At 47.5% G+C, this 18,625-nt stretch overlaps 1 protein-coding gene across 1 annotated transcript in view; it reads left to right on the forward strand.

Annotated features, from left to right (window-relative positions):
* The window catches only part of SBNO2 (strawberry notch homolog 2), a 2,660,605-nt gene that overhangs the window by 2,349,412 nt on the left and 292,568 nt on the right, over positions 1–18,625 (forward strand). The window contains exons 34-36 of the mRNA XM_044053813.1: positions 1,045–1,062; positions 8,835–8,857; positions 9,315–9,332. Of these exons, the coding sequence (XP_043909748.1) occupies positions 1,045–1,062; positions 8,835–8,857; positions 9,315–9,332 (59 nt within the window). The remainder of the gene's footprint in view (positions 1–1,044; positions 1,063–8,834; positions 8,858–9,314; positions 9,333–18,625) is intronic.

The raw sequence follows: 18,625 nt of genomic DNA on the forward strand, positions 1-18,625 counted from the left end.
CATGGCAAGGAGATTCCAGCTGGGATTAGGCCTCATTCCACTAGGGCTACTGCCACTTCCACAGCATTTCTAAGGGGGGTGGCAACTAAGGATATTTTGGAGGCAGCTACTTGGAGTTCAGTGCATACTTTCTCTAAGCATTATCACCTTCCTCTCTACTCTAAGTCTAGGGCTGGTTTTGCCACAGCTATTTTGCAAGGCATGTTGTCAGTTCCTGCTTCCTTATGATTTGCCAGCCTCCCTTACCTCTGCTTTGGGATTCTACCCAATAGTAAGGACTGCAGCAATGTGGAATGAAGAACATAGTACAGTTTTGTACCTACCATAAATGTAGATGTTCGAGTATCCACATTGCTGCAGTCCAATTTACCCTCCCTCCTTCCCTCTGTGTTTAGGGGTGGTTGTGTAGGTGAGGTTTTATTCTGCTAATTGTGTATATATTGTATATATATTTTTGGTGCTGGTATTTTGGGAGTTTTTGGTTTTTGGCCTTATCTTTTCAGGGTCTTCTGACATCTGGGGCAAGAAAAGACTGAGGATATGACGTCGGTCATGCGCATTAGTACCCTGACGTACTGACGTCAGTCTAATGCGCCCTGACCGACGTCAGCCATATACTTTGGTATTCGGGCCGACTGGACAGCGGACTACCCAATAGTAAGGACTGCAGCAATGTGGATACTCGAACATCTACATTTATGGTAGGTACAAAACTGTACTTTTTAACTGACTGTCTTGAGACTGTAACGCATTTTTAAACAGAGCAGTCATTTTTCGGTTTTAAGGTAGTATAAAGAAACTGATAATATATTTTCTGTGGAAAAATTGTGTTTAACTTGCCATTGTAGGGCTGCATTAGTGTTTGGAAGTGCTTTTCACTTTTTTTTTGTGTTAAAATAACTTTTGTGAACTGCTAGTTTTACCAGTATTTGCTGCTTGTCTTCCCTGTGAAAGAGGCACCATTTTCGGCTTGACCATGGAACAAGATGGTCAGTTCCTTAGTCATTCCTTCTTCCAGCCACAAAGAAAAAGTAAAGCAAACAGCCTTTCTCACCAGAGCAGGCTAGCAATTTGCCTCAGTCAGAGCTGGGTGACACTGCTGTGGTTATTTGCTTTACCTCAGACCAGTCATCTTTTATCCTGAATCTCTCTGGTGTACCTGCTACAGCCACTATGGACTGGGGTTGGTCACATCCTGTGTGGCTATTGGAGGAGTCCTCTCACTGGGCAAGGGAGAGCCACTCTTGTCGGTAATGGAAGAGGGAACAGGGAAGGTTGCCCTGTTGCGTTAGAGTACTGTGTCCATTCCGGGGGAAGCAGTGACTGTTGTTAGTAACATGGTTGGCCCCATTTTTCTTGTCAAAAAGAAACAGAAAACCAAATCTGTGTCTACTCCTCCCCATATTTATTTGGATAGGAGTAGTTTATTTGGATTGGCTTGGGGTTTAATTCAGGCTGGTGATCCTGCTTGTAGAATAGTTTCTGGTAAAAGAAAGAGGGATGTCTCTCTTCCTGAAAAAGAGTCAAGATTCTGTATCTGACCAGGAAGATGCTGGCAGGGTTTTGTCTTCAGATGTCTGATTTAGACTCTTGAGAGCTCTGTTTCTGATTCTTCCTGAGGAGGTTTGTCTTTCTCTTAGATTTGCTAGAATGTCCCAGTATTTTCAGTGGGAAAACAATGAGGTTTCTCAGCCCCTCAGAAAATACTGTGAATTGTTACAGAAGGATTTTCTAGAACCAACACCCATTCTTCCTATCCTGTCTGCTGTAGAGGATGCGTGTCTTACTGCCTGCAGTTTTCCTGATAGTCAGCCAACTTGTCCCTAAAATGGCAGGATGTATAAAATTTCTGTCTTTTAAATGTTTGTGCACTATTCCCAAACTTGATCAAATAGCTATAGACTTAGTTGAATCCACTACTGCTAAGCTCTTAGGTAAGTCCAAACCTATTCTTTCTAATAAGGTTGGAAAAATTATTGATAGATGTGGGAAAAAGTACATACTTCTGCAACTTTGATAGGCTCATATATTAGTTTATTCTGACATATTATGAAAGTATGAGGAATGCGTTATCTACAGATGTTCTGTAGTCATCTCGCCTTCATTCTTACACATGGGTTCGGAGCCGATCCTAGGCTCCGACTCGGCCTTTTTACAAGCTCAAAGTCTTTTAGTTGGCACGTGGCTAGGTAGGTATCCCATGGTGCACCAGTACAATCCCTAGATCTAGTTTGCTGCGTCGACGAGTTCTGATGTGCTTCTTCTTGGCCGTGGCTAAGTCTAACACATTTTGCTAATTTTTTGACTTAATTCTGCTGTTTTTCATATTTAGATAGCTGCATATAGCTGCTGTTAGTGTTGTTTTTGTAGTTAAGATAGTTTAGCAGTTACTAGAGTTCTTTCTGTGTTAAGTATTTCTGAGAACAGTTAGCCGTTGGCCTTATCATTCTCTTTGGTATCCTGTGTGCCAGTTCATTTCTTCACTGAGGTTGTTTTCTATATATTTATATATCCCTAGTTCAGATATTGTTGATAGCAGTGGTTATAGGCACCTTTGCATGTAGTTTAGAATGTGTGTGCATTAGTTCAAAATTTAGGTAAGCTTTCTCTGTGTGCTTTAGATTAAAATAGTTTTGCGTGTGGAGCTCTCCGCTTATTTGTATTTTCAGTTAGAACAGGTTTTTGACCTTCATTCTCTTGATTTGAATTTAGAGATTGTATTTCTTCTCTGGTGTGTGTTCCAGACTATTCTATTGTCTTTCTGATCCTTTCCTTTCTAGGTCCATTTTAATTAGAGGGCCTAGGTTTTTCTCCCTTCTTTCTCTACCAGGGCTAGGCCCGTTTATGTTAGAGGACCTAGTCCTCCCACTTTCCCTTTCTTCTCTGTGTGTCTGATTGGCAATCATCTGTGAGATGTCTAAGGAGGTCAAGTATCATAAGCCATCTGGTTTTAAAAACTGTGTGAAATGTTCACAGAAGATGTCTATAACGGATGGCCACAGTAATACTGTCTTGTGGCCATCCACTTACAGGAAACATGCCTATTTTGTCACTCATTTAGTGCCAGGGTATCGCAGGAGAGAAAGAATAAACTTATTATAAAAGGTCTCCTTAAGTCCTCTTTTGAGGAAGATCTGGCTAGCTCTTCCTCCTCTGCTAAGTCTCATGGATCGAAAAAGGAGAAATCTAAATCTTCTAAGAGGTCCTCCCCAGTGCCAGCTGGTGCATCGGAGCCGCCTCTCAAAATTTCTAAATCTGACAAACCTGCTGCCTTCTCGGCTCCACTGAGTTCAGAGCCGATCGAGGGTACTACTACTACTACTGTTGCTACACTGTCATCACCTGGTAGTTCGGAGCCGACCACTGATAGTAGACATCGGAGCTGGTCTACGGATCCCTTACTGGTCTCCCCTACATTAAGGTCACCCTTATTGCAGAGATCCCGTTCTCCCACTCTGTCTTCCAGATCTTCCAGGAGCTTATCGGAAGAAGATGTGGAGAGAGTAGTGCTGAGACTCCTGAAGTCATATGCCTTACCTAAAATGTTGTTTGCTTCGACCCAGTCGGTTCCAGGGCCACTTGAGTCCACCACCCCTTCTGTGATTCCTCCTCCGAGCCGTGCTGGACTTTCGGAGCCAGTGTGTTCAGTACCGCTGGTGGAACCCTCAGTTCAAGCTCCCCTTGAGGTTGTTTCGGAGCCGTGTTCTGCACCGACACACTGTGCCATCCGTGGTATGCAAGACTGAGCACCTGGTTGTGTCTAGGAACGTTTTAGTTAGAGGTCTTTGTGGTGGACTGTTTGTTTTTTCTGTTCCCACGCTTGTGGCTGATTGACCGTTGGTCTAGTTGTTGAGTTAGTTACTCTGTGTTTGTGGCAACTATGTCCAAAGATACTAAGGAGCATAAGCCCTCGGGCTTTAAAAAGTGCACCAAGTATAGTTATAAGATGTCCATCACTGATGGACACTCTGTTTGTGTGTACTGTCTGGGAGCGATTCACCTCCAGGAATCGTGTAGTTTTTGTCATGCTTTTAGCCCACGTGTTCTTCAGGAAAGGAAGAACAAATTGATTTTGAAGGGACTTTTGAAACCCTCCTTCAGGAGGGTTTAGAGAGTGCTTCCAGCTTTAAGTCTTCTCAATCAAAATCTAAATCTTCCAAGGCTAAAAAGCGATCCCCGGCTCCATCAGTATCTTTGGAGCTGCCAGAGAAAACAGCAAAATCTTCAATGACATTCTCTGCTTCATTGTCCTCAGTGCCGCAGGAAGTGTCAGTGTCTATGGAACCTGCTTCAGCTCCGATTTTCTTGGAGCCTTGTTCGGAGCTGGTCGCCTAGCATTAGGCCGGTATATCCTCCATGCAGGTGTCCTTCAGATAGGAGGTCTCGATCTCCTTCCCTATCCTCCAAATCCTCCAGGACCTTATTGGATGTGGATGTCGATAGAGTGGTGCAGAGGCTTCTTCAGTCACCGGTACTGGCAAAATTGTTTTTGGCTCCGACCCAGTCGGCTCCGGAACTGGTCCCTCTACCTACATAGATTCTTCCTCCGAGCGCATCTCAGCTTTTGAAGCCGGAGTACTCGACTCCGTGTGATGTCCCTAGGTCGGTTCCGACAGCCCCTCCTGACTTATCTGTTCCGACGTCAGCTCTGACCCTGTCGGCGCCGTAAATGGGGTTCAGGACTCAGGATTCCTCGGTTGGACCTGAGGGAGAGGCTTCGGGACATCTCTCGGCTCTTAGTCTCCCACTCCGTGCTACGGCATGGGGAAGCCTGACTCCTGTCTCAGCTTTGGAGGCTGGTTGATCATCGGACCCGGGAGGACCGGCTTTCGAGGCCATGCGGAGCACGCTGGCCAGGTCATCAGTGGCATCAATACGATTCAGTCACTCTGTCCCCTACAGCACCTGTGCAGGTCTCTGATCGCCCTCTATCTCGACAGCAGAGCCCCAAGGCCTCAGGGTTACCCCCACGAGTGGTTCCCATATTTCTGAGGGACCCTCGAGAGTTTTTGCCTGAGGAGCCACCCAGAAAGAGAACTTGCAAGAGGAAGCGCATAGATTTCCAAGATGAGTCTCTCACGTCAGACACCGACCTCGAGGAGTCGTAGGGGCCCCCTAAGTCATCCTCTGAGGATGTTTCTTTCTCTGACATCCTAGAGATTTTGAAGCAAAGAGGTGACTGGCCATCCAAAGCCCCCTCCGAAGAGGTGTCTGTGTTCCTGAAGGCCTTTGGTGTTCAGCCCTCCGCCGCCTGGGTGTCTCCACCCTTCAAGCTTCTGGATCTGGTTTGTCAAAGGGTGTGGGAAACTCCCTGACTCTGTGGAACCAATCCCCAGGAGACCCAATAAATTTTTGTCTGCCCCTCCTGACAAGGAATTTCTATGCAAGGGAGTCCCTGTGGATGCCATGGTGGTGGCAGCGGCCACCAAGAAGGAATTAGCTGAGATTTCTTCCACCGTCCATCCCCCTAACAAGGAGTCTAGGACTATGGACCGGTACAGGAAGTGTACGTTTTCTTCAGCGGCCTTTACTTTGCGGTCACTGAATTACTTATCACACTTTACATGTCTCCAGAGAGAACTCCTAAAGGAGCTTGGAGATGCTCTTAACAGGTAATGTTTCTGAGGCGGTGGCTCAGAAGGTAAACGCTCAGATGTCTACCCTCAATTCTATTACAAACTCCTCCATGAGGCTGATCTCTCACGCAGCCGAGGGAGCGAGTAGGGCAGCAAGTTCAGGAGTCGCTCTTAGGAGACATGCCTGGATGCTCCTTTGTCATTTCACGGAGGTCTTCAAGTCTACATTCACTGACGCCCCGTTTGATGGTTCCTCTTTGTTAGGAACCAAGGTGAAAGACACTCTCACTAGGTGCAAGCAAGAGGAAAAAACTCGGTCTGCCGTAGGAGTCTGTTTTTCCCTTCCCTCTAGGCCTTATCCCAAGGCCCAGAGGGTGGAAAGATGTGGTTCAGGAAATCGCAGAGGTTTTTTTCCAATGCACAAGGTGAGCCCCCCCTCCAGAGGCAGGGGAGGGGGTGGTTATTCAGGTAGACGCCGCCCTAGGGGCAGAGGAGGCACTCGTAACTCAGGAGACCGTGATTCCTTTCGTGGTTCTCCCTACTGCCGCTCCTGATGGGAGGCCCGACTGTGCGTTTTTCGGAGCCAGTCGGGGTCGTATCTCACTATATCCGGAGGCCTGGCAAGGTATCACCCAGGACCAATGGGTTCTACGAATAATTTCCAGAGGATATGTCATTCTCTTCTCGTCAACTCCCCCTCCAATCAAGAAAATCCCGGATGTTCCACCCAGTCAAAGGGATTCCGCAGCTTCAGAGGTTTCAAAGCTGCTAGAAAAAGGAGCCATCCAACATGTCCCCTCAGACCAGATCAGATTAGGGACTTACTCCAGATTCTTTTTGGTGCTGAAAAGGACAAGGGACCTGAGACCCATCTTGGATCTCAGCCGATTGAACACCCATGTGCAAAAGTCCAAGTTCCGAATGGTCACATTGCAATCTATTCTTCCATTATTGGGAAAAGAAGTGTGGATGTGCTTCATCGACCTCAAGGATGCTTACTACCACATAAAGATGGACAGGGCATCCAAAAGTCACCTACGCTTCCGGCTGGGAGCCAGTCAGTTTCAGTTTCGAGCCCTGCCCTTTGATCTCACCACAGCCCCCAGGGTGTTTACCCAAATGCATGGCAGTGGTGACTGCTCACTTGAGACATCAGGGATTCCAAGTGTTTCCATACCTGGACGACTGGCTCTTTACTGCCACCACCAGGCATCTGCTACTTCAGACCAGAGACGCTACTATCAACCTATGTCAACAGTTGGGCATCACCTTGAACTGGGAAAAATCTGCCTTGTTGCCCTCGTAGCGTGTCACTTTTATAGGCGCTGAATTAGACACCGTCCTCATGTGGACGTTTCTACCACAGGAAAGAATCAGAGTCTTACAGCAACAGATTTACGCCTTGTTCCTTCTGAGAAGAGTGAAGGCAAGATTGGTCCTTCAATTGTTGGGGACGATGGCTGCTACGATTGTTAATCCCACTGGCAAGGTTACATATGAGGCTCCTTCAGTGGCTACTCTTCGCCCAGTGGTCTCTTCAACGTCTTCCACTTTCTCACCATAGTCTACTCACAGACAGGTGCAAACAGGATCTCAGTTGGTGGCTTCACACCGGCAACCTCAGTGCGGGAAAGCCCTTCGTTCCTTTGCTTCCGGTTGCCACGGTGACCACGGATGCCTCCCAGATGGGGGGGGCATTATCTAGGCAGGACAGTCCAAGGCACATGGCAAGAGCACGAGCTGCATCTGCATATCAATTTCCTGGAGATGAGAGCAGTGCTACTAGCATTGCAAGCACTTCAGAGCTTTCTCCCTCTCGGGACTATTGCAGTTCACTCAGACAATATGTCGGTGGTATGGTATCTGAACAAACAGGGAGGAACCAAGTCGTACCACCTTTGCAGAGAGGCCATGTGAGTGTGACAGTGGGCAGTGTCTTCCCAACGTTTTCTGGTAGCAACACACATTCCGGGGAAGTCCAATGTGATTGCAGACAGGCTAAGCAGAGCTATTCTGATGCCTCACGAGTGGTCCCTGAATTGTCAAGGTGCGGAGCAGATTTTCTGCAGGTGGGGTCAGCCTTGCGACCTTTTTGCCAGCCCCCTCAATGCCAAATGCAGCAGCTACTTCACCCTTATCCCCCCTCAGGGGGAGTCGCCCAGGGATGCTCTAGTCCACAATTGGCCCTCCGGTCCACTGTATGCCTTCCCTCCGGTTCCTTTGCTGTCAATGATTATTCAGAAAGCGCAATCCTTGGGAAGCAAAATGATTTTGATTGCTCCACACTGGCCTCGTCAGATTTGGTTCCCCTTTCTCCATTCCTATCTCATGGATGCTCCTTGGATTCTGGACCCACAACCAGACTTACTGACTTATATGTCAGGGCAGCTCCATCCCTCTCTTCAGACCCTCCAGTTGACAGCTTGGCTACTCCACTTCTGTCATTAGTTAGGCTTCACCATTATTCGCCTGAGGTGTTTCATATTCTATCTTCCTCTCATAACCTTCGACCAGGAAGATTTATTACAGCAAATGGAAGAGATTTTTCATTTGGGCACATGCCAAACAGATTGACCCTTACACAGCTCCAATCTCATCAGTATTGGAGTTCCTTTCTATGCTTTTCAACCAGGGATCAGCTGCCACAACCATTAAAGTCCAGTTGGCGGCGATTTCTACCGTTCACGTCAGACGAACCTAGTCTAATGGTACATAGACTCTGTAAAGCTTTCTTGAAAGGCATTTTCTTGCTTCGCCCTCCTGTCTCTGAACCTGTTATGCCTTGGGACTTGAACTTTGTTCTACAGGGTCTTACTTCACCCCCCTTTGAGCCTGCAGCCACTTGTGATTTAAAATTCTTATCTTGGAAGACTGTCTTTTTGGTAGCCATCACGTCAGCCAGACGTGTTTCGTAGCTTCAAGCTTTATCAATTAAACCACCTTATTTGATCTTTCATAAGGACGGCATTTCTCTTAGACCAAATTCTTCCTTTCTTCCCAAAGTAGCGTCAGTTAGTAACCTTAACCAATCCATTGAATTACCAGTGTTTTTTCCTCAGTTCCCGAACAAGGCAGAATTCAAATTTCATCAGTTGGATCTGCACAGACAATTACGATTTTATTTGCACAGAACGAAGGACCTTAGAAAATCTTATCAGTTGTTTGTTTGATTTTTGGAAAACAGAATTGGGTCTTCTGTTTCCAAAGTCACGTTGTCCAGGTGGATTTCCAGTTATATTTCTTTCATTTATACTAAAGGGGGAAGAGATTTACCATTCCGAGTGAAGGCTCACTCTACCTGGCCTGTATCTACATCTACAGCTTTTCAGGCCAGATTGTCTATGGATGATATTTGTGCTGCGGCTACTTGGGCATCTCCTCACGCCTTTGTTGCTCATTACAAGTTAGATGTGGTATCTAGTGGCAGGTCTTCCTTTGGTTCCACAGTGCTCAGGAGTATTTTCCACTGAGCCTCCCAGGATTTAGGTGCTGGGGACACTGTCCCACGGGTAAGAATGTAGGCGAGATTGGACTAAACATCAAGAAGTTATGTACTCACCATAACGTTCGATGTATGTAGTCCATCTCGCCTCACATTCTTACTTATCCACCCAACTTCCACCGTCCTGGAGGATCTGGAGGTTAGGCCTGGTTTCAGAGTTCCCCTCATTCTTGGTTTGTTCTTCCTTAGGTGTTGTTATGCATGGAGAGTGAGTGCGGGTGCTCGTAGCAAACTAGATCTGGGTAGAGAGAGCAGTGCAGCATGGGTTACTATCTTAGCCCAGCCAATTGAAAGACTTCGAGCTAAAGTATGGCCGAGTCCATACATCAAACGTTATGGTGAGTACATAACTTCTTGTTTCAGATGGTCACGGTTCAGTCCATTTTGCCTCATGCAGAAAGACGATTGCATGTGGTTCGTAAATCTTCAGGAGGTGTACTATTACATCAAGATGAACAGGTGCTGTCAGAGATATCTGCACTGTCAGCTGGGGACCAGTCATTATCAGTTCAGAACCCTGCCCTTTGGGCTTACCACAATACCCCTGGGTGTTCAAATGTATGGCAGTGGAAGCAGTTCATCTCAGACTGCATAGATTCAGTGTGTTTCCTTATCTAGACAACTGGTGCCTCACTGCCCCAACCAAGCGTCTCCTCGAAAAGCCAGAGACTACCTACTTCGTGTGCTAGTCTTTGGAGATCACAGTCAGATCTGAAGTAGTTAACTTCATTTGTTCATCAACCTGTGGGTATCGGATCCGAATCGGATCCGAGCCGGCAGCTTTATCCAGCTAAGATCCGAGCTCCAAGCTCCTTCCCCTTACCCATAATCCCCTGCCATCTCTCTCTGTCCTCAGATCTCGTTTGCCGCGGCTTATTCAAGCATCTAGATAGAACGAGTTTCCAAGCATAGGGTTTCATGAGTTATTTATAAAAATTTACCTTTTTTTTTACCTAGTTTTTAGTTTAATCCATAGACGAGTGAGTGTTGTTTCCCCTTTTCTGTTAAATTGCTAAACTTGTTAGTAACTTTTCTATCTTTTAGTTAATTTAGTCTTCTCCCCTCCCCCCCATGTGTGGTGTGAAGGTGTGTGCGGGTTGGGCCTATCTTTGTTACCATGTCTGAGGCCACAAAAGCAATTTTTTCCAAGTGCACCGAGTGTGGCCATAAGCTATCCCCAGTGGATAGCCACACTGTGTTTATCTGCCTTGGGGTTGACCATCTCTCCTCGGGCTGCACAATTTGTGCCGCCTTCAGCCCCAGGGCTTTGAGGGACAGGAGGTCGAAGCTGATTCTGGCGGGACTTCTGCCCCCGGACTCTGCTTCGTCCTCTTCTCCCTCAGTGGCACCGGCTGCGACAGCGGCGGTCCTGCCTTCCATCCCTGCTCCCCTGGCTGGGACTCACCCTCCCACCTTGGCTCAGGAGGAGAGGAAATCTAGGAGGGAGAAAAGGAGAGAGAAACACCACAAGCGGCGGGCCGAAGCTTCCTCCTCGGCTCCACCGGCTAAACAGATAGCCTCTCCTAGGACGTCTGGGCCTTCTCCTTCCCGGCTCCATTCACCTCATTTTTCCCCGGAGCCGGAGGAAGAGACCCGGTCGCCTTCGAGGTCGAGGCGGCACTCCAGGCCAGCCTTGGTGGCCTTGTCTAGATCGACTCAAAGTTTGTCCAATGCAGATATGGACCGGATGATGCGTAGGTTTCTCCAGGCCCAACTGCAGATGGGAGTGCTCCTGCCCCCCCCCCTCTGGGGGGGAGCTCGACCCCATTTTTCGCCCTGATTGCTCCTTCTCCGACCCACTTCCGGGGTTTGGAGCCGTCGGATCCAGGTAGCATCGGAGCTGGGGGAGGCTCGGCGCCGATAGTACACCCTATTTTGGCTTCGACCGCACCCTCGAGTTTGTCGGGTCCCTTTTCAGATCCGAGCTCTCGGAGCCATGAGCTGAGCTTCGGATCCGGAGGTGTCAGTGTGTCTTCAGCTCCGGCTCGGTTGGAGCATACTGGCCCTTCGGATCCGATTGCATCGGCGTCGGTTCCGGTCCATGCCTCTGATCCGAAGGGACTGCTCTCGGGTCCTAGAGAGAGCAGTTCTCCTTCAGCGTTCGATGTTGTGGAGAGGGTCTTGTCGAGGGATTCGAGACCCCAGGCTCCTGCTACGGTTCCACCCTCCACTCCCTCTCAGACGGGTCTACCTTCCATCCACCCGGCACCAGGGACAGCCTGCGCCTACATCCCAGATGGTTCCCTTATAGAGGAACAGGATGTGGTTGATGAGGCATCTTCAGACAGCCCCCCCGAGGAGGTTTCTCACAAACGTAAGTGCAAGAGGAGGCACTTGGACTCACCCGAGTCCCTGACAGAGGACACAGACTTAGAGGAAGGGGAAGGTTCCCCAAGGTCACCCCCTGAGGACGTCTCCTTCAGAGACATTTTGCAAATGCTTTGTATTAGTGGTGGGTGGTCAGCCCACACACCTTCTGCCGATGAGTCTGTGTTTCTGGAGGCGTTTGACGCAGGCCCATCTACCTCTTGGGTGTCACCTCCCGCCGATCCCCTGGTAGATCTGATCACTACCAGGGCATGGAAGGAACCGGACACTGTGGAGCCCATACCAAAGAGACCAGACAAAATCCTCAGTCCACCCACAGATAGGACGGTTTGGAGCAAGGGTGCTCCGGTAGATGCCATGTTGGTGGCGGCTGCCACCAAATTAGCCCAGCAGAGTTCCTCAGTCCACCCTTCCGACAAGGAGTCTCAGACGATGGACTGCCTAGGGAAGCGGATGTTCGCTTCAGCTACCTTCTCCAGTAGGTCGCTGAACTATATGGCACGTGATATGACTCCAGCGGGATCTCATCAAGGAATACGCCGGGTCGCCCCCAGAGTCCATGTCGGCCGAGGATAAGAAAACATTCTCAGCTCGAATGGCCACTCTTAAGTCCATTTCGAACACTTCTATGCGGCTTCTTTCCCATGCTACGGAAGGAGCCGCTAGAGCTAGCGGAGCAGGCATTGTCTTATGGCGGCATGCTTGGCTCCATCTCTGTGACTTTGCGGAACCCTTCAAGGCGTCCTTTGCAAATGCCCCTTTTGACGGCTCTTCGCTGTTTGGCAAGACCGTCCGCGACACGCTGGTCCAGAGCGAGAAAGACGGCAAGACGTCTGCCGTCGGGATCCGCTTCTTGGCTCCCCAGAGGTGGTCTTCCAGGAACCAAAGGGGACAAAAGATGATGTGGTTCCGGAAATCTCAACAGTCCCGTTTCGCTCCGGACCCCTTGTCCTTCAGAGGCAGAGGAGGGACAGGATGGACACTGGCCCAAAGGCAGAGGTGGACCGAAGAATTTCAGGTCGAGAGAACCTTTTTTGGATCGGCCCGCGCAACAGCCCTGAGGGGTTACCCGACTGCTCCACTCTAGAGGCAGTCGGGGGGGGTGTTTCTCGAGACACCTAGCAGTTTGGGAGTCCATTACAACAGATCGCTGGGTGCTTCGAATCATATCCAGAGGTTACACTATCCCCTTTCTGAATCTCCCTCTCAGACCCTGGAGTCTCCCCGATGCCCCACCCAATCAAAGGGAGGCAGCAGCCACAGAAATAAAGTATCTGCTAGAAAAAAGAGCAATCCAGCCCATCCCCCAAGATCAATCCGGATCAGGCTTTTACTCCAGGTTCTTTCTGGTGCCAAAAAAGACAGGGGACTTAAGACCAATCCTCGACCTGTCCACTCTAAACCTGTCGGTTGCCAAAGAAAAGTTCCGGATGGTCACTATTCAATCCATTCTCCCACTCCTGCAGGAGAATGACTGGATGTGCTCTATAGACCTCAAGGATGTGTACTACCACATTTTGATGGACAGACGATCCAGACGGTTTCTCCGCTTCCGGCTGAGAGCCAGCCACTATCATTTCAGGGTCCTCCCCTTTGGTCTCACCACAGCCCCCAGGGTGTTCAGCAAATTTATGGCAGTTGTAGCCGCCCACGTGAGGCTTCAGGGAATACAGGTCTTTCCGTACCTAGACGACTGGCTCCTGACCGCCCCCCACCAGGCATCTACTAAGTTCAGCCAGGAATTACTTCCTTCACTTGGCCTCTTATCGGGGAATCTCAATCAGTCTCAAGAAATCCTCCCTTCAACCAACTCAAATCTTGGATTCTTGGATGGGCCAGGATAGACACAAACCTATTGAGAGTCTTCCTGACTCCAGACAGGTTTCAAACTTTGACATTCCACATGCTGGCCCTCCTACAATCCTCGGCTCCTCCAGCAGAATTGGTCCTGAGGGTGCTAGGTTCCATGGCTGCGCCATGAATCTGTCACCCCTAGCTCGTCTAAACATGAGGGTCCTACAATGAACCTTGCAGGTTCAATGGTCCATCCTGCAACATCCGCTAAGTGCATCTATCCCCCTCAGCAAGGTTTGCAGGAAATCCCTACTCTGGTGGATCCAGTCCTCGGATCTCCGGGAAGGGCGCCGCTTCTCAATGTCCCCACCCCAAGCCACAGTGACCACAGACGCTTCTCGCCTCGGGTGGGGGGGGGCACTACATGGGCAGAACCGTCCAAAGCACGTGGACCCACTTGGAGACCTTGTTGCACATCAATGTCCTAGAGATGAGGGTGGTGCTTTTAGTGTTGCAAGCACTCCAGGCTCTTCTTCCCTTACGGACATTTGCAATTCAAACAGACAACATGTCCGTAGTCTGGTATATCAACAAACAGGGGGGAACCCGATCCTATCCGCTTTGTCGAGAGGCCATGAGAGTTTGGGAATAGGCGATTGCCACCAACCACTTTCTCATAGCAGTGCACATCCCGGGTCAATCGAACATTTTGGCAGACAGGCTGAGTCGAACCATCCTCTCACCATCTGAGTGGTCTCTGAACCCAAGAGTAGCGAAGCAAATCTTCCTCGTGGGGTCAACCTTGCTGCGATCTCTTCGCGTCGCCTTCGAACGCAAAGTGCAGCGAGTACTTTGCTCTACTTCCCCCACCAGGGTATCCCCCAGAGACGCTCTAGTGCATGTTTGGCCATCCGGTCTACTTTATGCTTATCTGCCTCTTCCTCTTATGGTAAAATTCCTGCAGAAAGCTCATCGGTTGGGGAGTAGAGTGATCCACATAGCCCCATTCTGGCTTCATCAAACGTGGTTCCCTTGCCTATGGTCTCATCTAGTGAATCCTCCATGGATTTTGGATCCCACTCTGGATCTGATATCTCACCCCCTAGGGCTGACAACCCCAAACCTGGACAATCTCAAGCTCACAGCTTGGTTGATCCCGTTCCAATAATAGCTAGGACTCCCGGCATCTCCTCTTCTGTTAAGGCTATCCTAGTAGCCGCTCATAAACCACCTTCTGGAAAGGTCTATAAGAGCAAATGGAAACGTTTTTCGATCTGGATGGAACATAGAAATTTGGATCCCTTTACAGTCCCGATACCAGCTGTATTAGATTTTTTGTCATTTATTTGACCAAGGTGCCAGCTCCTCTACGGTCAAAGTCCAATTAGCAGTGATTTCCCACTTTCATGTGGGAAGTGATCTCGGTCCTTTAGCTTCTTCTAAGATCTGCAAGACTTTTTTGTTAAGACCTCCTGTTAAGGATGCGGTCCCTCCGTGGGATTTAACCCTTGTTCTCCAGGCTCTTACTGGCCCTCCCTTTGAACCTGCAGCTTTGGTGGATCTAAAATATTTATCTTGGAAAACAGCCTTTCTCATTGCTATCAGTTCGGCTAGAAGGGTTTCGGAGCTTCATGCCCTTTGTGCCAAACCTCCATACCTGGTCTTTCATAAAGACAGAGTTTCACTCAGGACCAATCCCTCCTTTTTGCCTAAAGTTGTCTCTGAGTCCAGCATTAATCAATCTTATCAGTTTACCATTTTTTTCCCCAAATTATCATAACAAAGGTGAATACAAATTACATTCTTTGGACGTGCACAGACAATTGAGGTTCTACTTATACAGGACTGCTGAACATAAGAAATCTGAGTAACTCCTTGTATCCTTTGCTAAACCCTTTTTGGGTAAACCTGTGTCAAAAGCTACATTGTCCAGATGGATTTCCCAATGTATATTTCTCGCATATAAGAGTTCTGGCCGACCTGAACCTGTCTGAGTTCACGCCTATTCTACTCTATCGATTTCTACTTCTGCTGCCTTTTGGTCCAGAGTGTCCTTGGATGACATTTGTTCAGCAGCCACTTGGGCTTCATCCCATACCTTTATTACCCATTACAAGTTGGATATAATTTCCAGAGGGAGGGTGTCCTTTGGTTTTGCTTCCATGAGGACCTCCCAAGTTTTTGGTAGCTGGGGACTCTGTCCCACAGGTTGATGAACAAATGAAGTTAACTACTTCAGATAAAGAAGTTATGTACTCACCATAACATTCCATCTGAGTAGGTAACTTCATTTATCAGCAACCAACCCCCCCCCCCCCCCTCCGTCCCCCTGACCTGTAGTTCGTCCTTTTAGGATCTTTGTGCTTCCTTTCCAGATGACATCAGGTTAGGATGTTTAGTTGATCCTTTGTTTTGTAGTATTCTATAATACTATAGCAAACTCGATCTGAGGACAGAGAGGGATGGCAGGGGGTTATGGGTAAGGGGGAGGAGCTTGGAGCTTGGATCTTAGCTGGATAAAGCTGCCGGCTCCTATCTGATTCGGATCCGATACCCACAGGTTGCTGACAAATGAAGTTACCTACTCAGATGGAACGTTATGGTTAGTACATAACTTCTTTTTATTCCAAGTCCCACCTTCAGCCGTTTCAAGTTGTGCAGTTTATAGGAGCTTGCCTGGACACAGCCAGTCAGGTGGCCTTTCTTCCTACAAACAGAATACTGACCTAAAACTGCTTGTCAGATTCTTTGACATCCTACTCCCCCAGCAAAGTTGGTTCTTAAAGCCTTACTGCAGCAATTACCCTGCTACCAACTGGTTGTTTCCAAATGCAGATTCTTCAGTGGACAGTAGCAATTTAATGTTTGATTCTTCAACAGCCTCTGAACCATCCTATAAAACTTTCTTGGGTTTGCAAAGACTCTCTAGTTTGGTGGCTTTAGTCCAACGAAGGTTATCAGGGATGTCCTTTTGTATTTCCACTCCCAATGGCCATGGTGACCATGGACGACTCCCAATTAGGATTGGGGGGCATTTCTTGGGACAGAATGTTGAAGGCACATGGTCCCTAGGAGAGTCCAGTTTGCATGTCAGTATCCTAGAGATGAGAACAGTCTGTTGTGATGCAGGCTTTTCAGAGCTCTTTCCCTCTTAAGGACAATTGCTTATATAAACAGACATGTCAGTGGTCTGTTATATCCACAAATGGGGGATCCAGGTCCTACCCCCTTTGCCAAGAAGCAATGAGTGTATGACAGTAGGCGATCTCCAACCACTTTTTTTAGCAAAGCACATTTCAGGGAAATCCAGCATTCTAGTCGACAAGCTCAGCAGGGCTAATTCTGATGGCTTTCATCAGTGTTCACTCAACCATATGGTGGTGGAGAGAATCTTCTTTCTATGGAGTCAGCCTTGCTGCTGCCCGTTTGCCTCTCCCCTCAAGTGTAGCAGTTTTTTTGCCCTGATCCCCCTTCAGGGAGAGTCAGGGAGCTGCTCTAGTCCACATTTGGGCCTCTTCCTGTACGCTTACCTCCCTTCCCTCCAATCCCCAAATTTCTTCAGAAAGCACTTTGGTTGAAGAGCAAGGTTATTCTCATTTCCCACTATTGGCCTCTGTAAGTTTTGTTCCCCTTTTTGTGGTCTCGCCTCCTGTGTTATCCTTCGACACTGGACCCCAGGTTTCTTCCCAGTTTACAAGATTGCGGTGTCATCTCAGAAAGAGTGAACTAGAAAAATGTCAGAGTAAATGGAAATGATTTTGTTATTGGTTGCATCAGAAAGAATTAGATCCCTTTACTGCTTTCTTGCTGTTTTAGATTTTTTTGCTTCAGGTTTTCAACTGTCAAAGTCCAGCTAGCAGCCATCTTTAATTATCACCTGGAGATGGTGCTTTCCCTCTAGTTTCATCCAGATTATCAAAGCTTTTTTAAAGGTACCTTCTTACATAAACCCCTGATTAAAGACCCTAATCCACCATGGGACCTTAAACGTATGTTGCAGAGCATGGCTCATCCTTACTTTGAGCCCTCAGTCAAGTCTGATCTTAGATTTCTCTCTTGGAAGATAATGTTTCTTGTGACTATAACTTCAGCTAGGAGAGTTTCTGTACTCCCAAGCACTCTCTTCCAAACTGTCTTCTTTGATTTTCCATAAAGATAATCATTTTGCCTAACCATTCATCTTTTCTACCAAAAGTATCCCCTGAGACAAACATCAACCAAGTAATCAACTTGCCCGTCTTCTTTCCAAGATTTTTTAATAAAGGAGAGTACATGCTTCACCTTTTGGATGTAAATAGCTTCATTTTTATCTTCATAGAATGAAGAATTTTAGGAAGACTGACCAACTGTTCATTTCCTTTGCCCATAAAAAAATAAATTGGGGAAAACAGTTTCTAAAGTCACTTTAGCAAAATGGTTAACAGACTGGATCTGTCATATTTATTCTCTGCGAGCTCTGCCTTTACTGAGACCTCCTAAAACTTATTCCACTAGATCTATGGCTACATCGTCTGCATTTTGGGCTAGAGCCTCTATTGATGACATTTGTGCTGTAGCCACTTGGTCCAATGCCCATACTTTTATTGCTCATTACAAATTGGACATTTCCAGAAGTAGGGACTGCCTTTGATTCTGCAGTACTCCAGAATATCCTTCCATGAGGGTCACCCAAGTTTATCGTAGCTGGGGACTCTGTCCCATTCGTTGAGAAATGAATGAAAATTACATCACCAGATGTAAAAGTTATGTACTCATCATAATTGTGCATTTGTGGTGGTCATTTTCATTCTTTCTCAACTTCCCACCTTCTTTCTCACTCTGCTTTACCTTTGGGAGTGATCTGATAGAAATATTGAAACCACTGGTCCTGTTTGAGCTCCTGTTCTGTCCTTTTTCTGTAAGTTATCAACCTTTTTATGGATTGCACAGCAAACTCTATCTGAGGTAATACAGTAGTTAGGGGGAAGGAGCTCGAGAGCTGGATTCAGGAGTCTGGAAGAAATGTGGCTGAGCCAGATCCAAAACCCATTTGTTGAGGAAGAATGAAAATAACATAGATGCATAGTTATGGTGAGTACATAACATTATTTTTTTTCTCTAGAACCTCCCACCTTATGATCTTACTTGTTTCACCCACTTCCCTCAGTTGTTGAATTTTCCAGTTTCTTTAACTTGTAATAATCTTTGTCTAATACATCTTCTACCACAAGTAGCTCTAGGTACCATTGTTAGTACTTTTTTACACCCTTTCCTCCGCCTACCATTGTTGGTAGTTAAAAATTAAAAAAAAAAAAAACTTTTTCTATTTTTCTTTCTTTCATTGTTAGTAGTGGCGTGGAGTTGTATTAAGGTCGAGAAACCAACGGACTTCAAAAAAAGCACTTCCTGTGGGCATAAGATCCTTAACTCTGATGCCCACAGGGAA

This window comes from Protopterus annectens, chromosome 13.part0 (genome assembly GCF_019279795.1).
Source record: "Protopterus annectens isolate FY-2018-M chromosome 13.part0, PAN1.0, whole genome shotgun sequence".
NCBI lineage: Eukaryota > Metazoa > Chordata > Ceratodontiformes > Protopteridae > Protopterus > Protopterus annectens.